The sequence below is a fragment of the Contarinia nasturtii genome, unplaced genomic scaffold (genome assembly GCF_009176525.2).
Source record: "Contarinia nasturtii isolate CC-2019 unplaced genomic scaffold, AAFC_CNas_1.1 Cnas_scaffold_1371, whole genome shotgun sequence".
Taxonomy (NCBI): Eukaryota; Metazoa; Arthropoda; class Insecta; order Diptera; family Cecidomyiidae; genus Contarinia; species Contarinia nasturtii.
The window spans coordinates 123,471-150,848 of NW_022198708.1; the positions used below are offsets into that span (position 1 = coordinate 123,471).

General features: G+C 33.3%; 8 protein-coding genes across 12 annotated transcripts; 4 read left to right on the forward strand and 4 right to left on the reverse strand.

Moving 5' to 3' along the window:
• The first annotated feature begins 508 nt into the window (after positions 1-508).
• LOC116345595 (ataxin-3-like) lies at positions 509-2,457 on the forward strand. Its single transcript, XM_031775043.1, has 4 exons — positions 509-867; positions 1,008-1,153; positions 1,264-1,298; positions 1,365-2,457. The coding sequence occupies exons 1-4, from the start codon at positions 835-837 to the stop codon at positions 2,108-2,110; spliced, it is 960 nt and encodes a 319-aa protein (XP_031630903.1). The 5' UTR covers positions 509-834; the 3' UTR covers positions 2,111-2,457.
• Positions 2,458-2,497: 40 nt separating this feature from the next.
• On the reverse strand, positions 2,498-4,328 carry LOC116345593 (sentrin-specific protease 1-like). The gene is made up of 3 exons (XM_031775041.1): positions 4,105-4,328; positions 3,735-4,044; positions 2,498-3,435 (listed from the first exon to the last, which is right to left on the reverse strand). Exons 1-3 carry the CDS (start codon positions 4,198-4,200, stop codon positions 2,675-2,677), a joined length of 1,167 nt encoding a protein of 388 aa, XP_031630901.1. The 5' UTR covers positions 4,201-4,328; the 3' UTR covers positions 2,498-2,674.
• A 2,109-nt stretch (positions 4,329-6,437) lies between these two features.
• LOC116345599 (protein crumbs-like) lies at positions 6,438-8,291 on the forward strand. Of its 4 annotated transcripts, none has more exons than XM_031775046.1 (4): positions 6,438-6,566; positions 6,670-6,935; positions 7,706-7,848; positions 7,944-8,291. In XM_031775046.1, the coding sequence occupies exons 2-4, from the start codon at positions 6,863-6,865 to the stop codon at positions 8,142-8,144; spliced, it is 417 nt and encodes a 138-aa protein (XP_031630906.1). In that variant the 5' UTR covers positions 6,438-6,566; positions 6,670-6,862; the 3' UTR covers positions 8,145-8,291. The 4 variants fall into 4 exon arrangements, with proteins under 4 accessions (XP_031630906.1, XP_031630909.1, XP_031630907.1 ...); XM_031775049.1 differs by having other exon boundaries at positions 6,447-6,566; positions 6,667-6,935; XM_031775047.1 differs by having other exon boundaries at positions 6,460-6,595.
• Positions 8,292-9,173: 882 nt separating this feature from the next.
• LOC116345594 (26S proteasome non-ATPase regulatory subunit 7) lies at positions 9,174-10,849 on the reverse strand. Its single transcript, XM_031775042.1, has 5 exons — positions 10,748-10,849; positions 10,402-10,622; positions 9,907-10,288; positions 9,730-9,823; positions 9,174-9,634 (listed from the first exon to the last, which is right to left on the reverse strand). The coding sequence occupies exons 1-5, from the start codon at positions 10,837-10,839 to the stop codon at positions 9,281-9,283; spliced, it is 1,143 nt and encodes a 380-aa protein (XP_031630902.1). The 5' UTR covers positions 10,840-10,849; the 3' UTR covers positions 9,174-9,280.
• A 264-nt stretch (positions 10,850-11,113) lies between these two features.
• On the forward strand, positions 11,114-12,507 carry LOC116345596 (probable RNA-binding protein 18). The gene is made up of 5 exons (XM_031775044.1): positions 11,114-11,303; positions 11,435-11,496; positions 11,630-11,750; positions 11,828-11,920; positions 12,005-12,507. Exons 1-5 carry the CDS (start codon positions 11,286-11,288, stop codon positions 12,317-12,319), a joined length of 609 nt encoding a protein of 202 aa, XP_031630904.1. The 5' UTR covers positions 11,114-11,285; the 3' UTR covers positions 12,320-12,507.
• A 736-nt stretch (positions 12,508-13,243) lies between these two features.
• Positions 13,244-14,261, forward strand: LOC116345597 (probable 28S ribosomal protein S25, mitochondrial). The gene is made up of 5 exons (XM_031775045.1): positions 13,244-13,498; positions 13,570-13,676; positions 13,746-13,833; positions 13,937-14,040; positions 14,116-14,261. Exons 1-5 carry the CDS (start codon positions 13,362-13,364, stop codon positions 14,184-14,186), a joined length of 507 nt encoding a protein of 168 aa, XP_031630905.1. The 5' UTR covers positions 13,244-13,361; the 3' UTR covers positions 14,187-14,261.
• On the reverse strand, positions 14,197-16,799 carry LOC116345592 (zinc finger protein 572-like). The gene is made up of 7 exons (XM_031775040.1): positions 16,552-16,799; positions 15,705-16,408; positions 15,261-15,620; positions 14,998-15,174; positions 14,662-14,927; positions 14,411-14,489; positions 14,197-14,329 (listed from the first exon to the last, which is right to left on the reverse strand). Exons 1-7 carry the CDS (start codon positions 16,696-16,698, stop codon positions 14,299-14,301), a joined length of 1,764 nt encoding a protein of 587 aa, XP_031630900.1. The 5' UTR covers positions 16,699-16,799; the 3' UTR covers positions 14,197-14,298.
• Positions 16,800-17,950: 1,151 nt separating this feature from the next.
• Positions 17,951-27,133, reverse strand: LOC116345733 (prohormone-3). 2 transcript variants are annotated; one of them, XM_031775380.1, is made up of 6 exons: positions 26,387-27,133; positions 24,450-24,634; positions 23,124-23,241; positions 20,931-21,086; positions 20,545-20,684; positions 17,951-20,451 (listed from the first exon to the last, which is right to left on the reverse strand). In XM_031775380.1, the coding sequence occupies exons 2-6, from the start codon at positions 24,600-24,602 to the stop codon at positions 20,377-20,379; spliced, it is 642 nt and encodes a 213-aa protein (XP_031631240.1). In that variant the 5' UTR covers positions 24,603-24,634; positions 26,387-27,133; the 3' UTR covers positions 17,951-20,376. The 2 variants fall into 2 exon arrangements, with proteins under 2 accessions (XP_031631240.1, XP_031631238.1); XM_031775378.1 differs by having other exon boundaries at positions 24,450-24,654; positions 26,387-27,131.
• Between the last annotated feature and the right edge of the window lie 245 nt (positions 27,134-27,378).

Below are 27,378 nucleotides of genomic sequence, written 5' to 3' on the forward strand. Positions count from 1 at the left end.
CTTCGATGCGAAGTAGATATTGCACCTGAAATTCTCTTTCATCCAAAACATCGCATAATCCGATCGATGAATAAATCAATGCAAATTGATTGAAATATTGACTGATTTTAATGATTGTTTCATGCGTCATTCTCTTCAAATGCAATTTAAATCAACAATTTATGTGATTGTGAATGTATGTTTCTATATACTTGGAATAATTACTTCCAAATTGTTGTTCAATGTAAATGTACCTTGGTGGGTACTCAACTTGGTCAGAATGGCTTGACGTTTATAGTACTTAATGAAAATGATTATTGCCGATGACTATGACGATGACGATGATGGTGACGAGATATTATTTACTATGCCGCCTTGCGTTAGTACATGAATGCGATTTATTACCATTTTCACCATACCATCATACTCAACACGCACAAAGTATTGCCAGTTGCGTTTTATCTATATCACATTGATTTTGTATGCACATTTTTTATTGAACTACTTAAGAAAGAATAGGTGGCTATGTGATTTAGTTCATCGCATCTCCGTTGTGCAGATTTTATAGATTTTTCTTCTACTTATAATCTCAAATATTTTGTGCAAGTGTGTGTGCGCCCGCGCGCGTGTGTGTGTGAAACGAATAGTGCTAAAAGTTTAGTACATTTTAGCTGAATAGACATTTAACTATTTTATATATGTCAATAACAACATACAACATCAGTTTTTATTTATTTACCTTTGTCACACAAAAGTGTAAATGGTTTGACACCTAATGATTCGATTTCATGACAATTTATTTGAATCAATTAAGGAAATAATACGGTGCAACCAAAACATATTAACGCCATCAAAATGTGGGACATCTCATTGATATTTCATGAAAAGGTACGCGAATTCACACCACTGAATCATCAGGTCAATGGTTATTTATAATAATTTCTGGTGTGTCTTTCCCAAAATACTGTCTCGCACAAGTGATTTTCTTATAAGAGTGCGTGTTCTTTTTTTTCTTTGGATATTTATAGCAAGAAGGCAGGCTATGTGCGCAGCATTGTTTGAATGCAGTGTTGCAAGGATCATATTTCACGGCTGTTGATTTAAGTGAAATAGCAATGGGTTTGGACGAAGAGGAGCGCAAACAAATGTCCGAAAATGAAAAAGGTGTTGAATCGTGAGTAGAAAAATTAAATTCTAAATCGACCAATTTCCATGTCTTCAATCGATTGAATCGATTCTAAGAATCATGAACATTAAATTGAATTTTTATTTCTCAAAACACAGGGAAGATTACAAGAGATTCCTGCAACAACCGTCGGGTAATATACTTTACTTATAATGTGTTGAATTATTTTCAACTTTTTTTTTGCTTTTGCCTCGCACAGGTAACATGGATGATACGGGTTTCTTTTCAGTTCAAGTGATTAGCAAAGCGTTGGTGCTATGGAATTTGGATTTGATACCATTAAATAGTAAAACTAATTCGATTGCCACCGACATTCGGGCGAATCCAACCAAAGCCCAAGCATACATATTCAATATGGAAAGTCATTGGTATTGCATACGTCGTTTCAAATGTGATACAACACAAAGGCCACCATCCAACGAAACATACGCTTACTTTAATTTGGATTCGTTGTTAAGTCGGCCCGATTACATGAGCAGCTCATTCTTATTAGAATATATCAAACAAATGCAAAACGAAGGCTATTCAATATTTGTTGTGAGCGGCGATTTTCCGGAAAGTGTATCGGAGCCAATCAAATATGTGCCAAACAGTGCACCACCAACATCGTCAACCGCCTTCATCGATCTAACCAAGTCCGAATCAAAGGTGTCGGACGACGAAGACATTCAACGTGCTATTAAATTAAGTCTCGATGAATATTCAAAGAAATACGATCGGTATATGCCACCAGAGGCGACAGAATACAAAGCCAGTAGCAGTGGTGCATCAACATCGACGGAGAGTAACTCCGATTTGGATGCCGCATTGAAATTAAGTCTGGAATGTTTTGGTGGTAGTGGTCAAGAGCTCAGCAACACAAATAAATCGGAAACGCTCACCCAGAATCAATTGAGAGACAAACGTTTAGCTTATTTCAGTGCAATGTCTTCGAATGACAAGTAAATTGATTTACACTACTTTTATTCACCAAATGCAAACGAAGATTATAACATAAAACACGAGGAATATAATGTGTTATCGTATAACAAAACTAACAGTTAAGTTTTAATTTTTAAGAAAGAAACAAAAAAAAAACACATACACAACACTTCTAACTCTAGTTATTTATTGATTTATTCGTTGTTAAATTTTTAATTTGAAACAATTGAAAAAAAAATTGAGTTAAGTGAATTGTAAAATGTAAGCTGCAAAGTGCGCTGCGATCACAAATAATTTATAATAGAATAAATAATGTGCCTTTGAAGCAACACCACATAACTGAAAATATCAAATAAAAAACTAAAACATAATTCATTTTTGAACAATTTATTTTCTTTGAACAGCCTTTGTCTCTAATTTAGAGGATCGCTTTATAAATGTCGACCGGATAAATATCGGATCGGATCGTACAGATTTTTTAAAAACATCAAATAGTATTAAATAAATATAATAAATACTATAAAAAAATATCACGAAATTTTCTAGAAAACTATTTCGATTGTCAGTCTTTTGTCATATCAAAAGTAATTAGCTTAGAAGCTGTGCTTCGCCAATTTCATACACCATTTGTTGTCTGAAGCGCAGCATATCTTGCTGGGTGAAAGTAATTGCCTGATTTCGTGTTACATGTTCCGCGTACATGCAGCTGAATACGCCGCAATCGTAATCATTGTCCTGTTGTGGAGTGATAACGCAAGTTTTCTTAAATTGGCTAACATCGATTTTCCTTTCTCTGGCGCAATCCTCTATATATTTAAATAAGTTTTCCAACATTTTTTTATTTCGTTTTCCCTTTGGATCATAATATTGAATGATCCTATTTTTTATATGTATAATAGCCATACACCAGTGATTACCATTGCGGTGGATAGGCACCACAATTATGTCGTAGTCAAAAATGTTAGTCTTTCGGGGTATATGTTCACTTCGAACACCTGCTTCTGATAAGAAGAATGTGCTCACAGCATAAACACTTGGCAAATTGTTATCTAGGCTACGTTCAGCCAATAAATTCATGTAGAAATTAATCACCATGTCATCGAGCCAAAGATCTGTCTCTTTGTTTGCGTTCAATCGCAAAGTTTGAATACTCTTGCGTGTTATAACTAAGCCATACTTGGTAATTAAGACAGTATCTGGGTCGTTTCCTTCGATCAATTCATATATTCGTCTCATTATCTCATCGTCAAAAAAATCCGGTGGTTCTTCATTTGTTTGACCAAAAGACTGTTTGGAACTAGATTCATTTGCTGATTTGTTACTCTTTCGAACATAATTCACCGTTTTGCCTGATAAAAAATGACAACAAATTACTCAATGAATTCGCAAAATCTCAAATAAAATATAATCTTGTATACGTTACAAAATGATATTGAAAATGTGTGTCTTTCAAATATCGGATCTTCAACGTTAGTGTTGATATTTAAATTTTAAAATTTTGATGCAATTCTCAGAACATATCACCCAACGTAGCGGTACTTGTACTCTTTGTTTTCGATTGGACCACCAGTTGCAATACCATTTTAAAATAATAAAAATCAATTCTTTGCATGTTCGAAATATCATTTTTCCAAAAATCGACACTTACCTTCCACTTCTATGAGTTGCTTTAATTTCTCCGAATTAGCCACGAGATTGATGATTTTTTTTAGATATTCTGGAGTCGGACGGGTTTTTAATGATAGGCAAATAGTCACCTTGGCCATTGTCACATGGCCATTGTCACATGGAATTTTCAACTCAAACCCCGAATTAATGTGATGAGAGAGTACCAATTCAACAGGCGGATTATTAAGCGTCAAAATGCGGATAAATGCGTTATTTTTGTCCCCACCTCCAACATTAATTTGGTTTTTCATTAAATATTGAACATAGCCCTGGTCCAGATTCTCCAGAATCTGGAAAAAATGATATGTGCAATTTTTGAACGTTTCAACGCATATAGATCAATTTTTTACCTTTTCAGTTGTTTTACTTCGTTTAGGATTCTGCTTTTTAGGTGGTCCATCATCATTCGATCTTTTAGAACCCATATTGTACGTCGAAGAGCTCATAAATTTATCAAATGTTTATTGATAAAAAATATGACTTGCAATCTTTTCGTTTTTCAACTCAACAATTTTTTGGCGGCCAGGTACGAAAAGCAAAATGGTTGGCAAAATCGAAATGTTTGACATAATTCAAATCGCAAATGATTGTCATCTACTACGAAAATGAGTTTGAATTCAATCAAACATAAAAATGTGTAAAAATATCAAGTTGACTGTCAACAATTCTTATCATGGAAATTATCGATTTTAATTGTTTTTATTCCACCTTGCAAGCAGTTTATGCATCAATTTTCAATATAACAAAAACATACGGATACAACAATGTATCCGATAATTGATTGAAAGGTTTTTTTATGTCTCAGAAACTCTTTTGACAACTGTGTATTTAAAGGCCGCAAACAACTATATATTTACTATATGTTTACAATGTTGTTAATTGAACAATTTAAGTACTTTCGTAAGCAAGTTGAATTCGAAAAAAATTGAGACCAAATACTTTGTATCAGAAAATGAGAAGCAATAAATCAATCAGTTCAAATGAAAATATTCAGAAATGCATCAATTAGTGGATTTACAATTGTACATTGTACATATTGTACATAAAAATTCTCAATTCGTTGTAATGGTGACATCGTTTCAAATATAAGTCATAAAGTAAAGAATCTAAGTCGTAAAGTAAAGTCAACATCAAGCCGAGCATTTTCAAGGCATTTCAAATGAGATCATGTCAACAGATGCTGATCACAGAAAGCAGCGTATCCTCTGAAACCATCCGACACACTTTCGCCGGTAATACCTTTTTGACATTTATTCGATTGTCCGAATGTGAGACTTCTCTAGATATTTCAATGAAGTCTTTTAATCACTTTAATAGATTGTAACATCGCTATTAAAGAAAAGTTACATTTCAATAAAATCTCGGGGGAAGTCTCAAAGCACGCCTTCTCACATATATTGCTCAGAGATGCAGCAGTATGACCCCTTCAACTTACCGACCGTATATATACATGATATCAATTGTATCATCTTTCACTTTTTTATTAAAATAAAAGCCAATTCAGATGAATTGACAATAATTGATTTTTGAAAAAGCATTTCTGTGTCAATGTGAACAAATGTGTTTTTTAACGGATCATTTGTACGTTAACCCATTAAGTTCTAGCCCATCGTCTGATTATGAATGGTGCCGACGGTATTGTGCCAATTTCAATTCCGAAATATATGATGTCAGAGCACCGTTTTACATGTTCAAGATCAGTTGTGTGATGATCATTCCATTCGAATGTGACATTCATACGACAAATATAATAGTGGAGAATGTCCGAATGCACAATCCCATCATCAAAATATTTTGATATCAACACACAACATTTGCGATACATATGAAACAAACGCGTTCAATTTATTTATCTCTAGTTGTCGTATCACCAAAAGGGCAACGACTGAATCAACATCCTATATTATAATTTGTACATAAAGATTTAGAAAGGCGGTTGCAATGTGTCCACTTCTTGAAAGTGCGTGTGTCTGTGTGTGTATGTTTGCGTTTTGGATTAAATAAACTCAATGAACACACACGAATTGTATCAATCTTTCATTTACTCAAAACTATTCGCATGCAAGGAAGATTTGGAAAATCATTGATTTGTATGGTTGGTATGCAGAAAAAACAACAACAACAAAGAAACAAACAAATACAGCGACACATACGCACATTCCAACATATTATATGCGAGTGCCGAATGTGCTGATAACGACCAATGTTAAATGTGCACTATCAAATGTATCCGAACTGTTTCTCACACAATCGACTCACTCGATACTGGGACTCTGCAACGCACATTTAATATTTTCACATTTCCAATATGTTATATGTATATGCAGTCGAAACAAACGAAGCAAACTCATATGCACAATACAATCTGATATGGTTGGGATGTATTTCGTTCGTTGCTTCCATGTATACACATTATTTTGTTGTGTCTTTTGTCTCTCTTCCTTGCACGCATACATCTGCGTGTAATCTGTTCCTTCTATTTAAACATTATCGGGTCTTAAACTGACAGCGGTGAGAGTGAAAGAGATTATGAAAAGACAACGAGACGAAGAAAAAAAAATAAAAACAACGCACACAATATGTATATATATATAAAAAAATAGAATCGTATGTTGTTAAATATATTCTGTCGAATTGCGTTTTCCTGGCTCTGCCTTTTCCTATATATTTTTGTGCGGCTGTATGAAATTGTATTTTCGAAATATGAAGCAGTTTTCGATGTACCTCGGACAAACGATGTTCGACTTTTAGCTAACCCAAAGATCGTGTGCATTGTTTGTGTCGATTCAAACAAATTTTTCTTCTGATCTAAGTCTGTTTGTTATTTTTTTATTTTTTCCTGTATGTAAAGAAAGAGTTGTTTTCATTTTCGATTTTTTTTAATGCAAATAATTTTGTTTCCCATTGATCAGCAGTAAGTGATGAGCTCCTGATGAATAAATAGCAACATCTGATCGAAAACTCAGTCACAAATAGATTTTCAAGTGCTACTTAATCGAAACGACACCGAAAACATTTATTGGCAAATCTCTGAACATCAGTGTGGAATTTTAATGAAGATTTTGGTTTTCCAGCAGAGTCAACATACACAAATAACACACGCAAAACATGATGAGCTTCAAAAATTTCAATTTTGGTTACACTATATTTGTGATTCTCATATTGACAACAATAATTAACGGTAATTCACTTCGGGAAGCTCTTCATTAAATGAACGACTAATTGTTTATGTGAAATTTCAAATGATACGATTGTGTTTTGACTTTATTGACGATCAAAATCGATCGTTTCCATTAATTCGCATTAATGTTCTATCCGTTGCCGTATTTAGTTCTTATGATGAGTGTGTGTGTGTTTTTTTGTATTTGTGATTCACAGTCACGGCTTGCGTCTAAAATTATAACTAGCAAATAAACGGACGCCGTCTTGAATTTTATCTTTGAATGGAGTTTTCCACTAACTGAACCACATCAGAACATATGCTTTATATAAAACATTTCGTTTTCAATTTTGTTACAAATGTATCTTAATTTAAGAGGGCCGCCAATGTTCTCATTTAGAATAGATTCATGCACATTCACTCTAAATGCAGCATACAAATGCAATGCTTCATTCATTCAAACCGACCAGTGGCGTATTTCGACAAGCATTTTTTTTTTCTCGTTTAGTTGAGAATACCCTAAACGAATATAATCAAATCGAATCGTATTTGCTCAAAGAATGTGTGTTCAAATTAGTCGTTATTTGGTGTTGTTGGCCGTTATCAAGATGCAAAGGGGTTTATTAGGTCAAACAGACAAAGTACTTTTATAAATAATACGCTTATATTTTCAAATTGAATGAAAAAAAAACACATACACTCTGCGTCTGTTCATTAAAGTTGAGCGTTCTTTTTGAAGAGACAACCATACACAAGCATATATGTCTTATATATTTTTTTGTTTTAAATAGATGGAATGTTGTGTGTAAATGCTTGTGAATTGGACCAAACACAGCACGGATGTCGCATTGATAACGGTGCTTGTTCTTGTTCGTATGGCTGCAAATCGGAATTTCGTTATGCAAATCTAAAAGAATGCAACGATGCTCTGAAGGTAGATACACTTTTTAATGTTTGGTTTTTTTGAGGAAAAATTTATGTATTTAACTTAAATTTCAAATGTTCCATTATTTGCGGGAAAATATGAAGGGCCGTTCAAATGATATATGCAATCGTAAACCGTGTCAACATAATGGTGTTTGCACTCAAATATCCCAATCGCCTGGATATCGATGCAAATGTGACGGCACGGGATACCATGGGAGTCGATGCCAAATAAAATGCCCGGATCCAAGTAATCCTTTAGATCCACAATTGAAACAATTCCCATATGAATGTATCATGATTTGATGAAAAGAAAAGAAAAATGCGTTCGTTCAAATGCATGCAATCAGTTGTTGTGTTAACAAGAAACTAGTAGCCATATGTTTTTTTCTCTTTCTTTCTTATCCTCAAAATACACACAAATATAAAATCAACAAAAATTACTGAATATAATCTTTAGTGTTTATCTATCGTGCCAAAGAAAAGTTCAACTCTGTTCTGATTAGAGGCTTAGTTTGTCTTGTAGTCAATAAGCAATTTTTTCGTATTTTTTTTTTAAACATAACAACCGATTTTCAAACTAAAAGAAAATAAAATTGAAAAAAAAAAAATGAATGAAACATTGTTTTATTAATCTAGTATTTTCCATTCATCTGCAACGCTATTCATTCATGTTTGTTATCAACATTAAAGAAATTCGATCATGTTGATGAACATGTTTTTTAAATTAAATTTATCACTTATCAATCAGTTCTGCATTTCAAAGAATCTAGCTAGACAGCTAAGTATATTATTCTGATGGAGACAGAGCTGTCATATGCACCGCGGAGGTGCAGGCACTTTTAAGTGTCGCTCTTTCTCTCTCTCTCTCTCTCTCTCTCTCTCTCTCTCTCTCTCTCATTTATTCAGGTTTTGCACCTAAAAAGTTTTATGTATTAGGTGCCTCAACTTTTCCGGTGCCAACGATGGCATGGATTGAAAACTGGATGTCCTATTCGCCCGTTTATTTCAAAGGTCAACGTTCACACCAATCTTACAGTTCTGTGTAATTGTTTTATGTGAAACTCTGCAATCTCTGTTGTCTTGAGCTTAATGACATAAACAATGAACAGCTGTATTGTTAAACCAATTTAAATGTTACCATTTCTTATTAAAGAAATTATTTAATGTCAAAACAAAATGTGATTGAAACGCACGATTGATGTGCAATTTTTACATTTGTTAAATTTTATTTATATCTTCCTTTCATAAACGTTTGTTTTTCTTTTTCTCTTTATTAGTGATATTATGAATTAATTATAAAAAAAAAAAAAAAATGAATTAATTATAAAAAAACTGCAGAGATGATCGAGCTTAAGTATACCGAATTGGGCAATGGGCTCAATAAATAAACAAAAGTCGTATACGCGTCGCGTATTCGAAACGTTGTAAAAAGACACGACCTACTTTTTCTTCTCGTCTTTCGCTTTTTCATCTTTTTTCGCTGTGCCATTGGTGGTTGCTTCCTTATCACCTTTAGCGCCATCTTTTGAATCCTTATCTTTGTCTTTCTTCTCTTTTCCATCGTCTTTCTTACCCTCTTCGGCATCTCGATTGGTTAATTTATTGTTGATCAAATTGTGCAATGCGATAATCGAACGAACCATTGACGCTAAATAAACTACCAGCATTTGATCGTTTGTTTTGACATACATGGTTTCGGTGAACGTGTCTTGGGTTACGTCTGGCAACAAATTCAATATGTCTTGCAGCTGATAGACGATTTGATGATTTAACGGTAATTCACCATTGCCAACCTGTGACATGAAATAGAAAAACATATGTTCAATAAATGATCTTGAATGATGGACAAAAACACGAAAGATCACCAATTTTTTTTTCTCATTCTCACCTTAATCAAATACTTTTTGATGTCTCGCAATTGAGCATTCAATCCCTTTAAACCGAGCAATTGATTTGTAATTTTTTGCGACAAGCTGCCGACACTGTGAATAGAATTGGTACATTGAAAGTGAACGATAGTTTGAAAAAATGGTCCATTTTAAAGCAAAGAAGAAATTTGACCTACCGAGTGTCTTTGATGTCACGCAGCAAATGCTCGACACCAACCTCTTCGGCTTCCTCAGCACCAATTTCGCTGGGTACATGTTCAAACGTTTTCGATGTCGGTGTGCCATCCTCGTGCACCTCTTCAACGGCGATGTACGCTTCAGTCGGTAGACCTAAATCCTTCGGTTTGGCATCGATGATAACAAGCACCGAATTTGGACAATATCGACGAATCAATTCATTGACAGCGATGTCGTTTTGATGCAATTTCGGTCCGGTATGATACCATCCAACGACTCGTTCGCGTGCATTCACCTTTTTAAACATGGCATACATACTGTCCAAATAATCGTGGTCCAAAAACCAAACCGATTTGTCTTTGTCGTCTTCGTCGAATGGAACTGCATTGAGAACAAACAAAAATAATTAGCGACTCACATAATTTCCATTCGAAGATGTGTGAAGATCAAAATGCATTGAGTATGCATACGCGCGAGCACACACACACACTTACCGGCAAAGCTATTGGAGACATCAAGTACACCTTTTTGTCGCCAGCAACCGAGCAAAACGCCAACAACACGCTTTTGGTTGCCGATTTTCCCCATTCGATTGAAATGATCGACGACACTGAGCAAAACCAACGGATGCACAATCACCTTATTTACAACCACACTTTCTGACGGCATTTTTTTTGTGTTGAAAATTTCGTATCTGCCCGAGCAAAATTCGAATCTAATCGAGAGAAAAACAAATAAACAAAAAAGTTAAAATTTTGTTGCGAATTGGACGAAAATAATTCGTGTCGAACGTGTTACAAATTGAATTTCGAATCGATAAAAAAAGAGTGATCAACTCACGATTTGTATTTATTTCTTGATGGAAGTCGCTTGCGAATGACAGGACACAATTTGAAGAAATTGCTTGTATACGTACTTGAAACGGTGTACATGTGTAGTGGTGAAACAATGATATGCACAATCGGAAAATGGATGCATTCAATGTCAAGCGCTGCGAAGTCTGTTGAAATCACTGTTGACTTTTATTTTTTGTTGTATTTTTTTTAGATATTTTATTTTTTTGAAAATATAATGATAAATGGTCGCATTATTTACATCAAAATTAAATCGAAAATAAAAATTCGATAAATCGCATGTGAAAATGTGCAAGAATTATTTGTTTTTGTGATATTGAGTATGTCTAATGTCATATTGACAGTATAGATGAACGAAACATTCAAACAATGGCAATAGTTTTGTTTTTCCCCATCGAATTTATCGACAAACGCCTAAAATATGCACTCTTCTCATGTTAATTAAGCGGATATTCATTTTTCTCGAGTGCTTTTCTCAGTGAAAATTGTTTTCTATAGCCAAGTGAAACAGTACACATAACAAAATGAGCTCAAGTAACGATGTGAGTATATATATACATATATTTTTCTTTTAAAAAATGACGTTCAATTTGTGTACGATGCATCATATTAAAATCTTCAAACCGATTTATTTGTTAATCGTTTTTTCAAATGGAATTTCCCATTTTCACAGTTCTCCAGCAATATTGAAGAACGACGACTTTGGATTGGCAATCTGGACACACGAATGACCGAGTAAGTTCTTACAGAAATTGGCATTTGGCATTCGCATCATTTGCGATTCATATGAATTGAGCCGAAAGAGTCATTTTTGTTTGGGATCTCTCAATTAACCATTTTCGTTTGTTTTTTATTCTCGGATCAATTGGTTTCAACTCTTGAAAATTGTGCAAAAATGCGGCCAAATTGAAAAGTTCGACATGATCTTCCACAAGTCGGGCCCACAAGCTGGGCAAGCGAGAGGCTATGCATTCGTGACCTACTACAATGTAAGTTAAATCGATTTGTCATCGAATTTCCATCGATGAATGATTGAAATTGGTTTTTATTATTTCTCTTGAAATAGAATTCGGGAGCAGTGACAGCCTTGAACAAATTGAATGGGACATTGATTGGAACAAAGAATATCGTCGTGCGACTTGCCAAGAACATAAATTATGTAGGTTTTGTTTTCGCGTCACGTAAACGATTTTTTCAACGATTTTTGCGAGTGCTAATCAAATCGTTTTCAATTTTTGAATAGGATGAGATGGGAAAGCCAAAGACGAAAGTTGAAATTCCAGCATTGGCCGCCGGTACATCGCATTCAACAAAAATGAGCAAAGAACTGACAATTAAGGCGATCGAGGCAAAATTGAAAGCGTTAGAAAATCAAAGCGATGATTTGGTCATAAATCAAACATCAGACAGAGAGGTGCCGCTCATACATAAGTATCAGTACAATAAAAATGGCGATCGTGGTAATATGTCAACAGCCACGGCCACAAATAGTAAAAAGTTCAGTTCAAGACCAACCAACGGACCATATAATCGTAATCAACGACGACATCATCGATAAAATGGGATAGCTCCCTCATTAGACAAAATTTGAACTCTCTCAGTATGACCACCATATACCATCCTCCTCATTAGCGAATAAGTGCGTTTGTCATTTTCATCAAGTAGCAAACTAATTGGATTTTTTTTTTTCAAACAAACCGAACAGTATCGACAAAAAATAAAGAATAATAATTTATAGCGTCTACATTTGGACTATTGTTTATTTTTTTTTATTGGGATTTAATGTTTTGCTTAAGTGAATTCTTTGTTTTTCATTTTATTATTACAACATGAACATTTTCCTCTGCAGTTTGTGCACCACATACATTTGTTGGGACAAATATTTATTTCTCATCGGTTTCAGCGAAACGTGGACTGCTACCATAGAATGGGATGTATGGGTTGGTTACTTTCCAATCAGACACGAACAAGAAAGCCAATGCTCCTGCGATTCCGTATTTCACGGCACTTGGTCCACTGTGAAGATAAAACAACAACAACATTTTTTTCAGTTTTCCAATCACCATTTCATCACGTAAAATGAATTTCCGACGTTTTGATATTGGAATTTAATTGAATATTGCTACGGTTAAGAAGGACATTGTATGTGCTTGTGTTATGTAATTTGCATTGAACCATTGCCATCACACAAACATGTTGGTTAGAAATTTTTCTTCGTAACAATATCAATACAGAAAATAAAATTGTGTGTCAAACGTTACTTACTAGGTACGGAGAAGATGGAAATTTCTTTGATTCACGAATGGATTCGACATCTTGTAGATTGTTTCTTTTCGTTCAGCTGCGAAAAAATGAAAATTGATCTCGATTGCTGCTGCAATATTTCCACAGTCAATATGAAATGTCAACCAAAATTTTTTTTATTTTGACAGAATAACGAGAGAGTCAAATCGGTGTGAAGTTGTCGACGAAAAGTATCCCACAGAGTGTGAGACATGCTTATTTGACATTTTGAATATTAAAACACAACCTAAATCTTTTCCAAGTGAAAATATCAATTTGTTTAGATACAGCAAATAAATACAATTTTTTAATTCAAAATGCCGTTTATGATAGGACCCGCACCGATTCGACGCACCAAACAGTATTTGGGCTATGGAAAATTGTATCTGAAAGATAAAATTAAAATATTGAGCATAAACTACAATGATAAAGGAGATCATCATCAAGGTGCCCGGTAAGATTGAATGATAAATGTGTCGGTTTAGTCATAGCTTTGCTCAATTGCTTATGCTCTTGTGATTGCAGCGACTTTGCATTTTGGTATGTGCCACAAATCCAGTACAAAAATCCAACGGTTCAAATTCTTTCGTTGAAAAATATGACACCAACTCCGTTTATTCGATGTTTCTACGGTATGTTGAACTGAACAGAGAAAGTCATCTCACATAAAACTATGGAATTTCAATGCATTTTTATTACAGACGATGGAAAGGAGCTTCTAATTGATATGGACAGCAAGAAAAAGGAGGAAATTCTATCGCATTGCTTGCAAGTGATTGGTAAATCCGAGTAAGTAGCGATTTTTGTCCCTTTCATATGCAAATTCAATGGATAATTTGAAACCTGAAGCGGCTGAATCGTATAATTGGTTTTTGTTGCTGTTTTTTTTTAGTGAACAAATTTTAGCTGAAAAGATTGCTGCACAGAAAAAGGAAAATCCATCAATTTTCGGTTATGGTTGTGAACGACCCTGTATCTGTATGGTTCCTGGACAAGGTATATATCGATTGTTGTTTGAATGAATTATACTATTTTTCTTGTCCTAATTAAATTTATGAATTTATTTCATAGTTCCATGCCCTGGTGTTGTTAGATTACCGAATCACATGCGACGAAAATTCAAACAGCAAGAAGAAAATTAAGTAGTGAATAGTACACTGATTTATAATATGTCTGTTTATTTGTAGAAAATAAAGGTTAAAAACAAAATTATGAAATGATCACATGATTTATTACGAATGAAGATGTACGAAATTAATTAACAGCCGCTTGTTCTCGTAATTGTCTGTGGGCGTGTGAATTGAAGGGAAAGCGTAAAAATAGCGTTTAGTATCAAGAATAAAAAAAAAAATATTCAAGTTATTACCGATCTTCTTCTTCCTGTTTCAATTTCATTGCGGCCAACTCATTCGGATGCATTCTCTTTCGATGTGAATAATAATTACCTAAGGGGAGAATCACAAAAGAAAAGAATAAAATTCAAAATAATCGATAAGTAATCGGAAAATAATCGAAAACAATCGGAAACATATAATGAAAAAATTGCAAAGCAAAAGCCACAACAACATTAATGTCCAGCAATTGCTTTAAATTGAGATTTGGTAGTTGTATAATTACCGCTGGACGCAAATGATCGATTACAAAATGGGCACACAAAACGCCTAACGCCAGTGTGTTGTACTTGATGATTTCTAAGGGTGTTTTTCAGCTTGAATGATTTTAAGCAAATGTCACATTGAAATGGTTTCACATCCGTATGTTGAACTCGCATATGATTGCGGTAGCATTGTTGATTCAGCGCCGAGTAATCACAAATCGAACAATTATATCGAATCGATGAATGCTGTACCATATGCTTGCGAAGACAGAATTTATTCTTCAACCTTGTTTGATTGATAAAGAACGGTAGAAACGAAATAATTGGAAATAAGTGAAAGACTCAAATAAACTTACCATTTTTCACATTTTGTACATTGAACCTGTTGAGTCTTTGGCTGATGAGTTGTTAAATGATACGCTAAATTACTGCGACACGCAAACTTTTTGGCACAAATATGGCATGCCAATTCTTCTTGGCCCTGTTTTATATGGCTATTCACGTGCGTTGTCAATCGACCTGCTGAGGCAAACCTACATTCAAAGTTAAGTTACATTAAGTTGCGTTCAACTCATTTAAATAAATTCGCCAAAAAAATAATACGGTATCGCTGACATACATTTTGCCACATTCGTCGCACACATGTGCGGCTCGTTCACTTTCCGGTTGATGCGAAATAGCATGTGCAATCAAAGCCGAACTATAACTAAATCGCCGTGGACATTGTGTGCATGCAAGTGGTCGTTGTGATTCGGGCAGATGATTTTGCATATGATACTGTAAAATTTTGGGACAGGTCAAGATTTTATTGCATTCCCTACATTTAAATGCGTCGGGCTGAAAATGGCGTGCTAGATGAAGTGCCATAGCTCGTGGTTTTATGAATTTTGTATTGCAGCAAACCACGTAACCTTTGATTTGATGCACATCCGCATAATGTTCGCACAATGTCGAAAGGCTATTGAACATCGGTTTATCGCTGTATAATTTATTTTAGTGAATTCAATTAAAACGGCTCTTTTTTTTTCAAAATTAAAAAGATTTTGGACTAAAAAATAGCTACCTGCACTGATCACATGCGAGTCGATAAAATTTCGATATCATTTCTAATAAGTCGCGTCCTCTGTATAATAGTTTGCCGTCTTCGATGAATGTGGTTGGAAAATCTTTGAAATTTTCATTTTGGAGATCTGGTACACTATTTGCTACATCGTTATCATCAATTGTATGCTCATCTTCATTATATTGATCGTCATTATCACTTTCGCCATGTATTTCGGCCAAAGTGATGTCATTCGAATTGAGATTATCTAATTCACGTTCGATTTGGGTGGATGCTGTTGTACATTTATCTACTTCCGTTGATATGATGTAATTTTGTTCAATTGCTTCATTCTCCACTTTATCATAGAGGTGAAGTGTGGTGGTGGTGGTGCCTAAATCAATCGTCTCATTTGATTCGATGCACTGTTCTTTTATTAACTTTGAAATGATAACATTATCCGTCAGATTTGTATGGGCAGGCGTTGGTGTCGTCGTTGTTTGCAATGTAATAATAAGCGTTCCATTAGCATTTGAAACAATTGCCGGTGCCAATTGAATTAGATTTGACGATGATGTTATAATTTGTGTTTCATTGCACGAATCCTTTAATTTTGACAGTAATTGCTGATTCTGTGTCACCTCATTACAGTATTTATCAAACGTCGCAATTCGATCGAAACAAAGCTGGCATATCGTCTTTGGAAGTGAATTATCATCATTTATCTATATTTTGTTGTTGAACAATACAAATCAAACTAATAAAACAATTTCGATTTGAAAATTTCTACAAAAATTCTTCATGAATTCTTCTTTTAGCTTATAAAGTAAAAAGAAAAAGAATTTTTTTTAGTATAAAGTCAATTTACCTCCAGACCCAAATACTTTTTAATTTGATTTCGAATGATTAGATTCGATGAATCGCTGAGATCGCTGCAGTCCTGTGAATAATTAAGACACAAACGGCACATACACAGAATCGGTACCGCGATACTATCATCATTCGCTGCCATCATTTATAAATTTATCTATTTAATTGAATGTAATAAAATCGTTCGTTGAAAACATGTTCACGGGGTTCCTTGAAGTAAACAAATAACAATTGAATATGACAACATCGTGTCTGCTGTCATCCACGGCAATACATACACATACAAACTGGATATTACCATGCATTCATTTATAACGCACATACATATACAAAGCGTATGAAACAATAATCTCTCTTATCTCACCATGGCGCTGCTGCCTCAACATTACTCAACTATGAGTGAAAAACATGAGAAACGTTCAATTTGGTCTATAAATAATTTGAAGTATGTAAATAACTGTTGCTGCGCAAAATACGTTAATCAATTTTAATCATCATGTGAAACATAAAACGGAGCATACTTCTCTTACAAATTGATTTTCACGTTCACATGAGATGCTTTAACGACAATAAATATTCATGAAACACTTTGTAAAGTAATAATAAATTTTTGTTTTTACTCTTTAAGTAAAAAAAAATGAGTATGAAAAATGATGATGCTAATAAAACGACAGCAAAGCAGAAATAGAATACACAGAAGAAGTTTTCGTAATAAAAAATGAATGCGTATATGCGACCTTCCATCATTCCCATCGGATACAAAGTGGTACGTACATCAAGTCAAAATTGCAAGTGGCTGAATAAAGATATGAGAAACTACGGCATGGTTTTATTGTTTCAAACAATATTTTTTTTTATTTCATATTCATAAATTTTTACAAGATTAACACCAAGAATTTTTTTTAATTTTTTTTTAATAGATTTTCAATGAAGTTTAGTTTTTTTTTGTTAAATATTTATTCCATTTAATAAAATAGTGGCCAAAAAAATAAAAATGGTAATTGATTTGAGTTATTCGATTTCAATATGTGCATATTTTGAGAAAAAAAATTGAAACGGTCGCAGCTTTATATTTGAGTACTGCTGCTCGCATTTAGGCAAACAGAGTATTGTTTGTTATTTTTTTTCTTTTGCGTGTGTATTTATTTATGTGTGAGTGTGTGTATATATAAATATAATTTGGTTGAATTGTTTTATCAATGTTTTCGCTTTATAGATTTTCTTTTCATTGATATAAGCATACAAAAATATTCTGTGTTCGAAAATAGTTTACTGTTATTATATTATAATATGTTTTGTTGTTGTTTCTGTTTCAAAACGTAGATTTTTTGTTTTTAAAAGATACGCTATTAAATAAAAACAAATTCAATTTCTGTTGCACTGAAATCTTAAATGAATCGTTTTTTTTTTTCAGTTTTGTTTTATCGTGTGTGTATTTCATCAGCTTACAACTAACAACAACAATTAATTGATTCATGCTTGCATTGAGAGAAGAAGGAAATTTCCATGTGAAAATATGTTTGGTGGTAATGTTTCTTTTTTTTTTGGACTTTTCAAAATTAATGCCAATGCAATGTGAGAATACATATACCAGGCCTTCACCAAATTTATAATTCATTAAAATTAGTCATAGCATTGGATAATTAGTTGTTGGCTTTTGTTTTTCATACAAAAAGAAAACACAATTTTTGAATGAAATAATAGCGAAAAACTATTATTGACAATAATAATGAAAACGCGATGTTGATATTATTAATGCAAATGATATGCTTAATAAATAAAACGGACCCGTTTAGATACATTGTCAGAAGCTGTTTTCTTTTACATTTATGTACAATTCACCACTTGTACATATTTTTCTTGATTTTATTTAATAACAAACAAAAAAAAACTAAGAGGAAGGGACAATCCCACTGTGATGTCCACACTCCACATTTTTTATTGATGCATAAAATCGATGACAATTTTTTTTTATTTCGTTTGAAGAAAGGTTTTTTTTTCTCTTAAATTTATATCTAAAAAAAATGGATAAACAAAAAATTGGCTTAAAAATGATATGTCTTGATTTTTTATTAGTAAAATCTCAAGTGCATTTTAACTGCGTTCGACAAGCACATCACATTTCCCACCCGGTTTACATTTTAAAAAAAACATTGCATCGCATAAAAATATGAACAAAATACATTATCCCAAAATGGAAGGGTTGCAATATTTACACTTTGAGATAAAGTAAATGTTCAATGCGTAATTTTTTTTCTTTTACTTTTGTTTTTGGGTTTAAATTTTAGTTGAACAAATAAATAACATTCACATATTCAGCCAATTTTCACAAATTGAAGAAGAAAATTACTTGAAAATCGGTTGAGTAAATCTAATGAAAATTATTATTGTTTACAACTGAAATCCATTGGTTTTTTTTTTGTCAGTTTGTTGTAATACGGTGCCGACGTATGTCGATGCTAATATGATCATCAAACGCAGTTTCCGAAAATAATTGACTTTTTTCTTCATCAATTTGTTTTTAGTCGAAAGTTGCATGTTTCTCTTTTTTGGGCATAAAATTGAATTTTCTGCAACTGTCGAGTCTTTGTTTGTGTGCTTTATATTATCGTTTCGAGTTCAATTGTTTTTTGTTTTGTTTTTAGATCATTATCTTAATTGAATTTTTTTGTTTATTTTGAGTGTCATTTTTTGTTGTTAAAATTGGCGAAGAAACAGGAAACAACGTCTTTTTGTTTTGATTTTTAAAGAAAATTAATAATATCAGATTTGAGACACAATTGATGAAAATGCAGGACTTAAAAAGAATGGCAAATACACGAATGGTGCTTAATCATGAGACACCTCCCCGAGAGTATTATCCATTTTTTACTTTTCACTTATTATCATAACATAATTATGGCATTTCCAATATAAATCAATTTTTTTCATGTTTCCTGGCCGATGCAATTTTTGAATAATGTTTAAAGAAAATGGTTGAGTTAGTTTACGTATTAAATTGAAAATGCAAAGCAAATTGCAAAAGTTGTTGTTCAATGAGTTGATTGGGTTTTGTTTTTCTGTCCCCCATTTTGCTTTGGTTAAAGAGAATTTTTTTGTACGTATGTTTTGCAGACCTAACACTTGAAAAATAAGGACATTGAATGATATGTACTGGTTGTATTCATAAGTTCAAATTTCAATAACATTTTTCGATCTTTTTTTTTGGCTTTCGTAAAAATGTGTTTATGCATTTTGCTTACTTCTAAAGACTTAAGCACTGAAATGTTGAAACACATATATAGAAATGATTCAATATTCAATTTGTGACAAAAAATAAAATCCTAGTCAGACAAATCTTTATTGGTAATCTACTGATGATAAAACTGACATTCACTACCACTCTTCTCTCTCACTTTTGTTCATACTTTTCTTAGAAATATTTATATTTAAATGACAATACTTTATGTACGGTTTTTTTATTCTTAGAAGGATATTTGAAAATCATCAAAAACGCACCTTAGTCTCCAATGATATGTTTCGATTATATATAGGCTTTAACTTTTTTTTTTGTTTAAATATAGTAGTATTTGGTAGTGTTTTTGATATGTTTTCAGCTACACTTTTTTTGTAGTTTTCATTATTATTTTTTTGGGCTTGTGAATGGCTTTTACTGAGGCAGATAAATTGATTTTGTGTATTTGTTTGTGTCATATGTTGGTGGTGGTGGTGGTGGTGTTGGTGTGTTTTTGTATTGTGAAATATATCGGACGACATAGAAACGGAAACTTTTTATGCTTTTTAATTAGGTATACTGTTCGAGTGCTTGTTTTGGGTTGTCATCTTATTTCAGTACATGTTTGAAGGCGGATGTGATTCGCTTTTCACCGGCTGTATGCTGAACATCATGCGCTTTTATCTGCACAACATTCAGGTCATAATCAATTATTGAATTTTGGGTGCATTTTCGAAACAAATTGATTCATAAATTAAGCAGAAAATTCATAATTACCTGATCAACTTGAACAGTACCCAGACATGTTAGTGGATCGGTGAAGTATAAGCAAGCTTTTCGTGGTGATTGCCTATGTCTGCGCTGAAGTTGACAACATAGCCCACGTGTAATATCGCAATCGGTAGATGTCAGACAATCTGCAGCGTATTGAAAAATTGTTTAAATAAATAAAGTTTAAAATAGACTATTTAGAGATCTGTTGATTTTTTTTCTTATCATTGTTTGGTGGTAGACTTGATACATTTTTTTTTCCGAACGTACGTTTTTCCGAAATTTGGAAAATTTTACGAAAACGTTCGAATTTTCGGGAAATGACCTAGCATCATTCAGACATGGTTCATATGAAACGAAAAATGTGTTGTAGTACTTTGAGTAAAACGTACCTGCGGAATATTGTTTGGCAACGGCCATTTGTGCGCTGCATACGCTAGCTCCACTTACGGCTGATTGTTCACAAATTAATCCCGATTCGCAATCCGAGTCACGGCGACACAGCTCCCCTAACTTTCGCGAATAAGCAAACAGACACGTTCCTAAAACTAAAGAAAGACGATTTCCCATAAATACAAATACAAATATATATATATTTAAAAATTTGCAAACAAATTGGAAATATATGATATAATCACATCAACGTTGCTTGAAACCAGTTTTTTTCAATCATTTTTCCTACAATATATAAACATGTTTTTACGTTAAACATTGCGAATCGTTGGGGCTGAAAGATTTCTCAACATTACAAGGCAAAAAGTGAAGTGGTAAAATTGCAAAGTCATCCGAAATCAAGATAAGAGCATTTTTTCCATTCAATTAACTAATTCTGGGAAGGATGATTCGAAGAAATAAAAATCATTTAGCCTGAAGTCATAACGCGTATTACATTACGGCGTTTCATAATTTCCACGTACTTTACGTAGAAATTATGGATTTGTGTCACTTGTACATATGAGCAAAATACAATACACAGAGACTGCTCAGGAGTTTTTTTTCTCTTCCTTTTTCATAGGAATACATTTTTGTTACACGGTTTAACGCGTCATAAGTTGGGTATATAATTTCTGACCCCAAGATATTTATATGACAGTTGTTGAATCAGATTCACCTTCATTTGGTGATTTCAATAGAATGATTCTGCACGATTTGACGTCAAAAATCGTACGGAATTTGATAACACTTTCCCACAGTACAGCCTGTATTCGCCTGCAGTAATTTGTATACACGGGTCATTCAGCAATAAAGACAAGTTTATTATTGTCAGCAGAAACAGATTGTTTTTGTAAAGTTTCATATTCTATTTGAGTGGGCGTCCCGTTCACTGTGTTTATAAAACCTCAAACCAAAATGTACAACAACATTTCTAACTAGCAATTCCATGTGCAATCCATCCAATTTGTCCATTTTTTCGAATATGATATTTGGAATGTGGACGTTTTCGATGCTTCTTTTTAATTAATTATTTTTACAGACGGGTAAGATTGCCAAAAATATTATATATATTTAAATTCATAAACAAAATGTGAAATGTGAGTATATTTTGCAAAAACAATGATAGACTGCATCACAAACCGATATACACACACCGTCTGCATGTTATAACATGGAATGGAAGATTATAAGATTGAAAATGATTTTTTTTTAATGTGGTGGCTGAGGCGCAAAGACGATTAAGCTCCTTGCAATCGTAATCCACATTCAGAGTTTGTACACCATTAATCAACTTCAATCAACCCGGCGCTCGCTTCAATACCTCTAATACGGAATAAGGCGAATAATAGAAAAGCAAAAGTAGGCTACATAAAACATTTATTCGTTGTTGTGTTGTTGCTCGTTTTCTCTTTTTCTTTCGTTCATGTTCCAATTCCATTTCAATTATTTATGGTGGATTTCTATGAAAAAGGAGAGTTGATGTTTGCCATGCGGCCACAAAGTTGTATGAAAATAAGAAAGTTTATTTCGGTTACATTACATACAGCTGGCACGATCGAAAATGGAAGAACTTTCTCAATTTTCACCTGTAAAAGGAAGCGATTGCCTCAAGTGATGTACAAAGTTGTTGAGCCGAATGTTCGTTGAACAAATGATTGATTTCGACCAATTGGGATTTAATATACATACATCGGATGAAGAGTTAATGTATTACTTGAGGCGATTCATCCGTCAAAATGACACGGTGTATGTTTATGGACGACACAACCTATAATCCCACAGCTCAATTTGGCCCGTATTACATCGCGCTGACACAATGCCACACGTTTGACTTGTCTCTCAATTTCTTTATTGCTCGGTGGCTCAATCCGTTTGTGTGTGTATATGTGTGTACATAAAAATAGAATCTTTTTACGTGGAAAAACACCTTAACACACAACATATTCTTATTTCGTCATTGTTTTCAACTGTGGTTTCGTTTTGTCTATTTGGGCTCGATTCATTTGGATTCTCATACGAGTCTGTGATGAAATCCCAATATAATCCCATTCATTAGGGGTGTATATTTGCCATATTTACGTATTCAGTTTCGACGACGTATTCGTTTTTAAAAATAGAAAAAAAAGAAAATCAAATTAGAAAGAACTTACCTCCGTCAACGTCCACACACACGCTACCAGGGCAACAATGCTCATTGGCCGTACAACGCTTTCCATAGCACAATTCGTCCTCCATTGCCAACTCATTTTCTTCGGCAAAATTTTCACTCTGCAAATTCATGGCGGGGGAGAATTCGAAATTATTTAATAAAGTGAAATGAAATTGAATTTCAGATGCGAAAAACCTCGTACGAAAAGAGTAAAATCGAAGAAAATTCACAATTTTCTTTCCTCGCCAAATTGAATGGATCGGAATTACATTAGCCTGATATAAAGGAGCAATGTAATTTCTGTTTTACAGAAAACTTTAATTCTTAAGTAAGAATCTCTTATCCATTCAATTTTTCATCAAAATCATTTTTTATGGCGATACAATTTTATTAATCGACACATACTATTTTCTTTTTCTCACGTACTCAACTACACTGTTACGTTATGACTCACTCATGTTTATAATTGAAAATTTATTTAACTGTTATTGTAATAGTTATTACATTGTTTGATGTTCATTGCTTCAAAATGTTAATTTAATACTGCAGCGCTGAAGTGTTTTAATAACTTTCCCAGGTGCTTTCAATTCATTTACTTATTTTCAACTCAAATAATAAAACATACACACAGGGGGTAAGTTTCCTTAACAATTACGCTCTTCCTTTGTATACCAACGTACGGCGAGCCAATCCATTTTCTACGATTTTTTTTCTTCACTCACAAAAAACCTCATTTCTTATACATCTGATGGCAAAGTAAAAAACTGCATTCACAAAATAATATAATGGAATGGATTTACAGAGTTAAAATTAAATGTATTATCTATCTTTACTATACGATTGTCCCTGAATGAATTTACCTTATGCTGTGAATTGAATCATTACATTCAACTGTATAGTTGTATTTTTATCTGTTGGATCTCTACAGCCGCCTTCAATAGATGGGAAAATACGTATATTTTTTCTGTATAAATATATGCATTAGACGCATTGAGAGACTCTGTTAACCAAAACGTAATTGCTAAAGGCTCTTAGGGTATTATAAACCATTGGTGTATAAAAATAACAATTTATGTTCGTATTTTCGTATGTATCTTTTTTTGCGCTAAAAAAACAAGTCTATTATACTGTATATTTTGTCGGAATGGCCATTTAGAAAATGAGTCTCTATAGTCATTCAACGGTAACTTTGCCGCTCAAATTAATTTCTTGTCTTTGTACATTTATTTTATTTATTTTCAACGCAACGAACAACAAACCGAAATTATTCTTATTTTTCCCTCTCATTATCCTCAACAACAAAATATTCATCAACGTTGATTCTTACCTCTTGATAAATGCGATGAGGTGCACCGTAGCCCATGTTTTGCAGCATTTCGGGTGAGAAACGATTATTATAGATGCCACCCCATGCATTAACTGAAGTTCCGATGAAGAGAAATGAGGTCCCCAACACCATTAATACAACGGTCGATTTCATTTTTCTAATGGTTTGATGCACTTGCTCTCTCTCTGTACGTGAAAATCAAAATCTATATATGATCGTTTTGGAAAATGGAAAATAGATAAATAAAAAATATAAATTTATTGAAAATTACTGACACGACAAAATCAATATTAAATGAAATCGAAAAACATTATATTTGATGATTAGTTTTTCGACCACTCGATGCACATAACGAAGTATTACGACCACAATTTCAATGAAAAAACCATAGCAAAAAACCAAATTGTTTACCCAAAGCAAATCTAAATATGAAGCGATGCGATTAAATCGAATGGAAATTTGATGTGAAACAGTGTACAAATATTTTGCAATCTGATGTTGTTGATATGAAACTAATTGATGTGAAAGTAATGGAAATTAATTTCCTGGAAAATGTGTTGTTGTTGCTTTTTTATATGCAACATTTTCGTTTCCTTCGTTTGACATAGTATGTGCCATTTGAAGACAAGGGACATGGACATTTGCTCAGTGAGCTGAAAATTGGAGCAAATAAGATAACAAAAGCACCCCCATGTTTTGATGTTGTCATTTGCATATTCTGATTCTAGAAAAATGGAAGAATATGATTTTCGACGTCATTGAAGTATCATCAATCAATTTATTTCCTAATTAAAATTGACTCTTTCAGTTTACACACTACCCAAAAAACCGTATCAACAGGTATGCTTTTTTGTTTCTTTTGTAAATTTTTGACATTGAATCGGTTTCTCGATTCATATAATACAAGCTTTGGAGCCAAAGTACACACGTATAATCCCATTGAGAAAATTGAAAATAACAGAAAACCAGCGAGAAATGAACATTTTATATTTCATTACATTATTTTCAATTAAACGGCACAATTAAAATCAAGGCTTACATATAAATATATTTTGTTCAATATTAAAAAAGAGAACCAATTTGAAATAAAATCTTAGGAATAAAAAAAAACACACACACAATAACAATAATTGCCATAGCCGCCATAGTTTAAGTTTAGTTGTGCATGGAGCGAATGGAAGAAAAACAACATTCACACAACCCACATACACTACATGTCGTGCATGCAGAGTGCATAAAATGTTTGACGTAAATTCTCCAACGTGCACAATAAATTCGAAAATAAAAATCGATAACGAATGAACGAACGTTGTTCTTTTCACTGTGCGTTTTTTTCTTCGACTCCTTTTCTCTTGCTCGCTCGTGGTGGTGTTTCTTTTTCTTCTTCCAAAACGATTTAGATGATGCTTCTGCTGCTTTGTTGTTTCGGAACAACAATGAAAGTATTTCCTACTTACAAAAAATGACGAAATTTTTTTGTAAATGGAACGCTTTTTATCTCTCTCAAACAATGTACATTTTGGCAAAAATAACTTTATGATTTCTTTATTAATCCCTGCAGTTCAATTTTTTGTCAAGTAATCGGTCTTTCGCTTATGGAAAGTAAGAAAATGGGAATAAATTTGCATGGAAATAGAGCTTTTTTTCACTATACTCTGCATTAACATAGTTTTGGTTGAGCATTGTTTCGCTATTTGGTAGATTTTATGTGTTTGTATGTGTGTGTGTGTGTGCGTAGGGATCACGGCTTTTATTGTTGGGTTAGTCAAGCGTCAATCAGAATTGACTTTCACAACAACAACAACATGTATTTACTTTTTTTTGATTCTATTTCGATTATTTGAAACAATTGGACTATCCATTTATATGATTGAAAAAATAGACATTTTACTCCATTTGCAAAAAAAGGAGATAGAAAAAAATGTGTTAACACTTACCCAATCCGTACGAAAACTATACTTGATTATTCTTATAGTTTTGTATTGTTTGGTGTGATAAACACCAGTAAAATGCACACTCAAATCGCACCAGTACAGATAAATGTAGACACTTGAATTTATTTTGCTTTTATTGAATTGAATTAAGTTACTTTCGTACGTTTCACAATTTATTATTTTTTGTTGTTATATTGTTGACGTTTGTTTTGAGTGCGTGGAATATATATATATCTATATTTGTATATTTGACGGCAACTTGATGTTTGACTTTTAATTTAAAATGTGACTTTTGTTTGGGCGAAGAGCTTTTTCTTCTTTCTATGTATATTTGTTTAAACTGAAAACAATTCACTGTGCAAATTTTTTGTATTTATTTATATGTCACGTTACACATCCTATTTGGTATGTAGGCGATTTGATGATTTGTGCAATGTATTTTTTGTTGTTATGTCAAATCAGTGTGCACGGCGTATGACCAGAATAATTTAAAAACGTTGACTCCAAAATTGCTCTTCCTTCAATGACAAGTTGAAAAAAGTGCTGAATTCGTAATTCGTCGTGTTTCGTTTTTCTTCTTTTTTTACTGTGAATGTTTTTGGTTTCGATTGACGTACACGCCTGTGTCAAGCGCTACAGATTCAAACCATTTGGAATGAAACTCTGCGATGTTCTGTTGGAAAATTCAACTCAAACCTTTAGCCATAGCTAAATCATACACAGCATTTAGTCGCTTGCTTGCTCACTCGCTCCACTTGCTCACTTGTTCGCTCATCATGCACACGCATATCATTGAACCTAACGTTGCGCTTTCCACATTCAAGTTGAATAACAGGCTAGCAGCGTCATAAAATCTTCATTTCGTTTCATTCAAATGGGCGCGCGCGCCAGTATGTGTGTGTGCTTTTTTCGTCCTTTCTATCCGTGTGCCTTGCACAATGAATTTAAGTTATTACGTAAATGGTGAATGTCGTAAAAATGCACATATACAATTC

Coding starts and splice junctions, on each gene's coding strand:
- LOC116345595 (XM_031775043.1), top strand. CDS start 835: ATGTGGGACATCTCATTGATATTTCATGAAAAG. Junction 868..1,007: donor CATTGATATTTCATGAAAAG/GTACGCGAATTC, acceptor GGATATTTATAG/CAAGAAGGCAGGCTATGTGC. Junction 1,154..1,263: donor AATGAAAAAGGTGTTGAATC/GTGAGTAGAAAA, acceptor CTCAAAACACAG/GGAAGATTACAAGAGATTCC.
- LOC116345593 (XM_031775041.1), bottom strand. CDS start 4,200: ATGAGCTCTTCGACGTACAATATGGGTTCTAAAAGATCGAATGATGAT. Junction 4,045..4,104: donor GAAGTAAAACAACTGAAAAG/GTAAAAAATTGA, acceptor CATTTTTTCCAG/ATTCTGGAGAATCTGGACCA. Junction 3,436..3,734: donor GCAACTCATAGAAGTGGAAG/GTAAGTGTCGAT, acceptor ATTTTTTATCAG/GCAAAACGGTGAATTATGTT.
- LOC116345599 (XM_031775046.1), top strand. CDS start 6,863: ATGATGAGCTTCAAAAATTTCAATTTTGGTTACACTATATTTGTGATT. Junction 6,936..7,705: donor ATTGACAACAATAATTAACG/GTAATTCACTTC, acceptor TGTTTTAAATAG/ATGGAATGTTGTGTGTAAAT. Junction 7,849..7,943: donor AATGCAACGATGCTCTGAAG/GTAGATACACTT, acceptor GAAAATATGAAG/GGCCGTTCAAATGATATATG.
- LOC116345594 (XM_031775042.1), bottom strand. CDS start 10,839: ATGTACACCGTTTCAAGTACGTATACAAGCAATTTCTTCAAATTGTGT. Junction 10,623..10,747: donor TCAAGAAATAAATACAAATC/GTGAGTTGATCA, acceptor TCTCTCGATTAG/ATTCGAATTTTGCTCGGGCA. Junction 9,824..9,906: donor CGTGACATCAAAGACACTCG/GTAGGTCAAATT, acceptor TTCTATTCACAG/TGTCGGCAGCTTGTCGCAAA.
- LOC116345596 (XM_031775044.1), top strand. Junction 11,497..11,629: donor CTGGACACACGAATGACCGA/GTAAGTTCTTAC, acceptor TCGGATCAATTG/GTTTCAACTCTTGAAAATTG. Junction 11,751..11,827: donor CATTCGTGACCTACTACAAT/GTAAGTTAAATC, acceptor CTCTTGAAATAG/AATTCGGGAGCAGTGACAGC.
- LOC116345597 (XM_031775045.1), top strand. CDS start 13,362: ATGCCGTTTATGATAGGACCCGCACCGATTCGACGCACCAAACAGTAT. Junction 13,677..13,745: donor GTTTATTCGATGTTTCTACG/GTATGTTGAACT, acceptor TTTTTATTACAG/ACGATGGAAAGGAGCTTCTA. Junction 14,041..14,115: donor CTGTATGGTTCCTGGACAAG/GTATATATCGAT, acceptor TTTATTTCATAG/TTCCATGCCCTGGTGTTGTT.
- LOC116345592 (XM_031775040.1), bottom strand. CDS start 16,698: ATGATGGCAGCGAATGATGATAGTATCGCGGTACCGATTCTGTGTATG. Junction 16,409..16,551: donor AAAAGTATTTGGGTCTGGAG/GTAAATTGACTT, acceptor AACAAAATATAG/ATAAATGATGATAATTCACT. Junction 14,490..14,661: donor TCGATCATTTGCGTCCAGCG/GTAATTATACAA, acceptor TTCTCCCCTTAG/GTAATTATTATTCACATCGA.
- LOC116345733 (XM_031775380.1), bottom strand. CDS start 24,602: ATGAAATCGACCGTTGTATTAATGGTGTTGGGGACCTCATTTCTCTTC. Junction 23,242..24,449: donor CTCATCGCATTTATCAAGAG/GTAAGAATCAAC, acceptor ATGAATTTGCAG/AGTGAAAATTTTGCCGAAGA. Junction 20,685..20,930: donor TGCCAAACAATATTCCGCAG/GTACGTTTTACT, acceptor AATACGCTGCAG/ATTGTCTGACATCTACCGAT.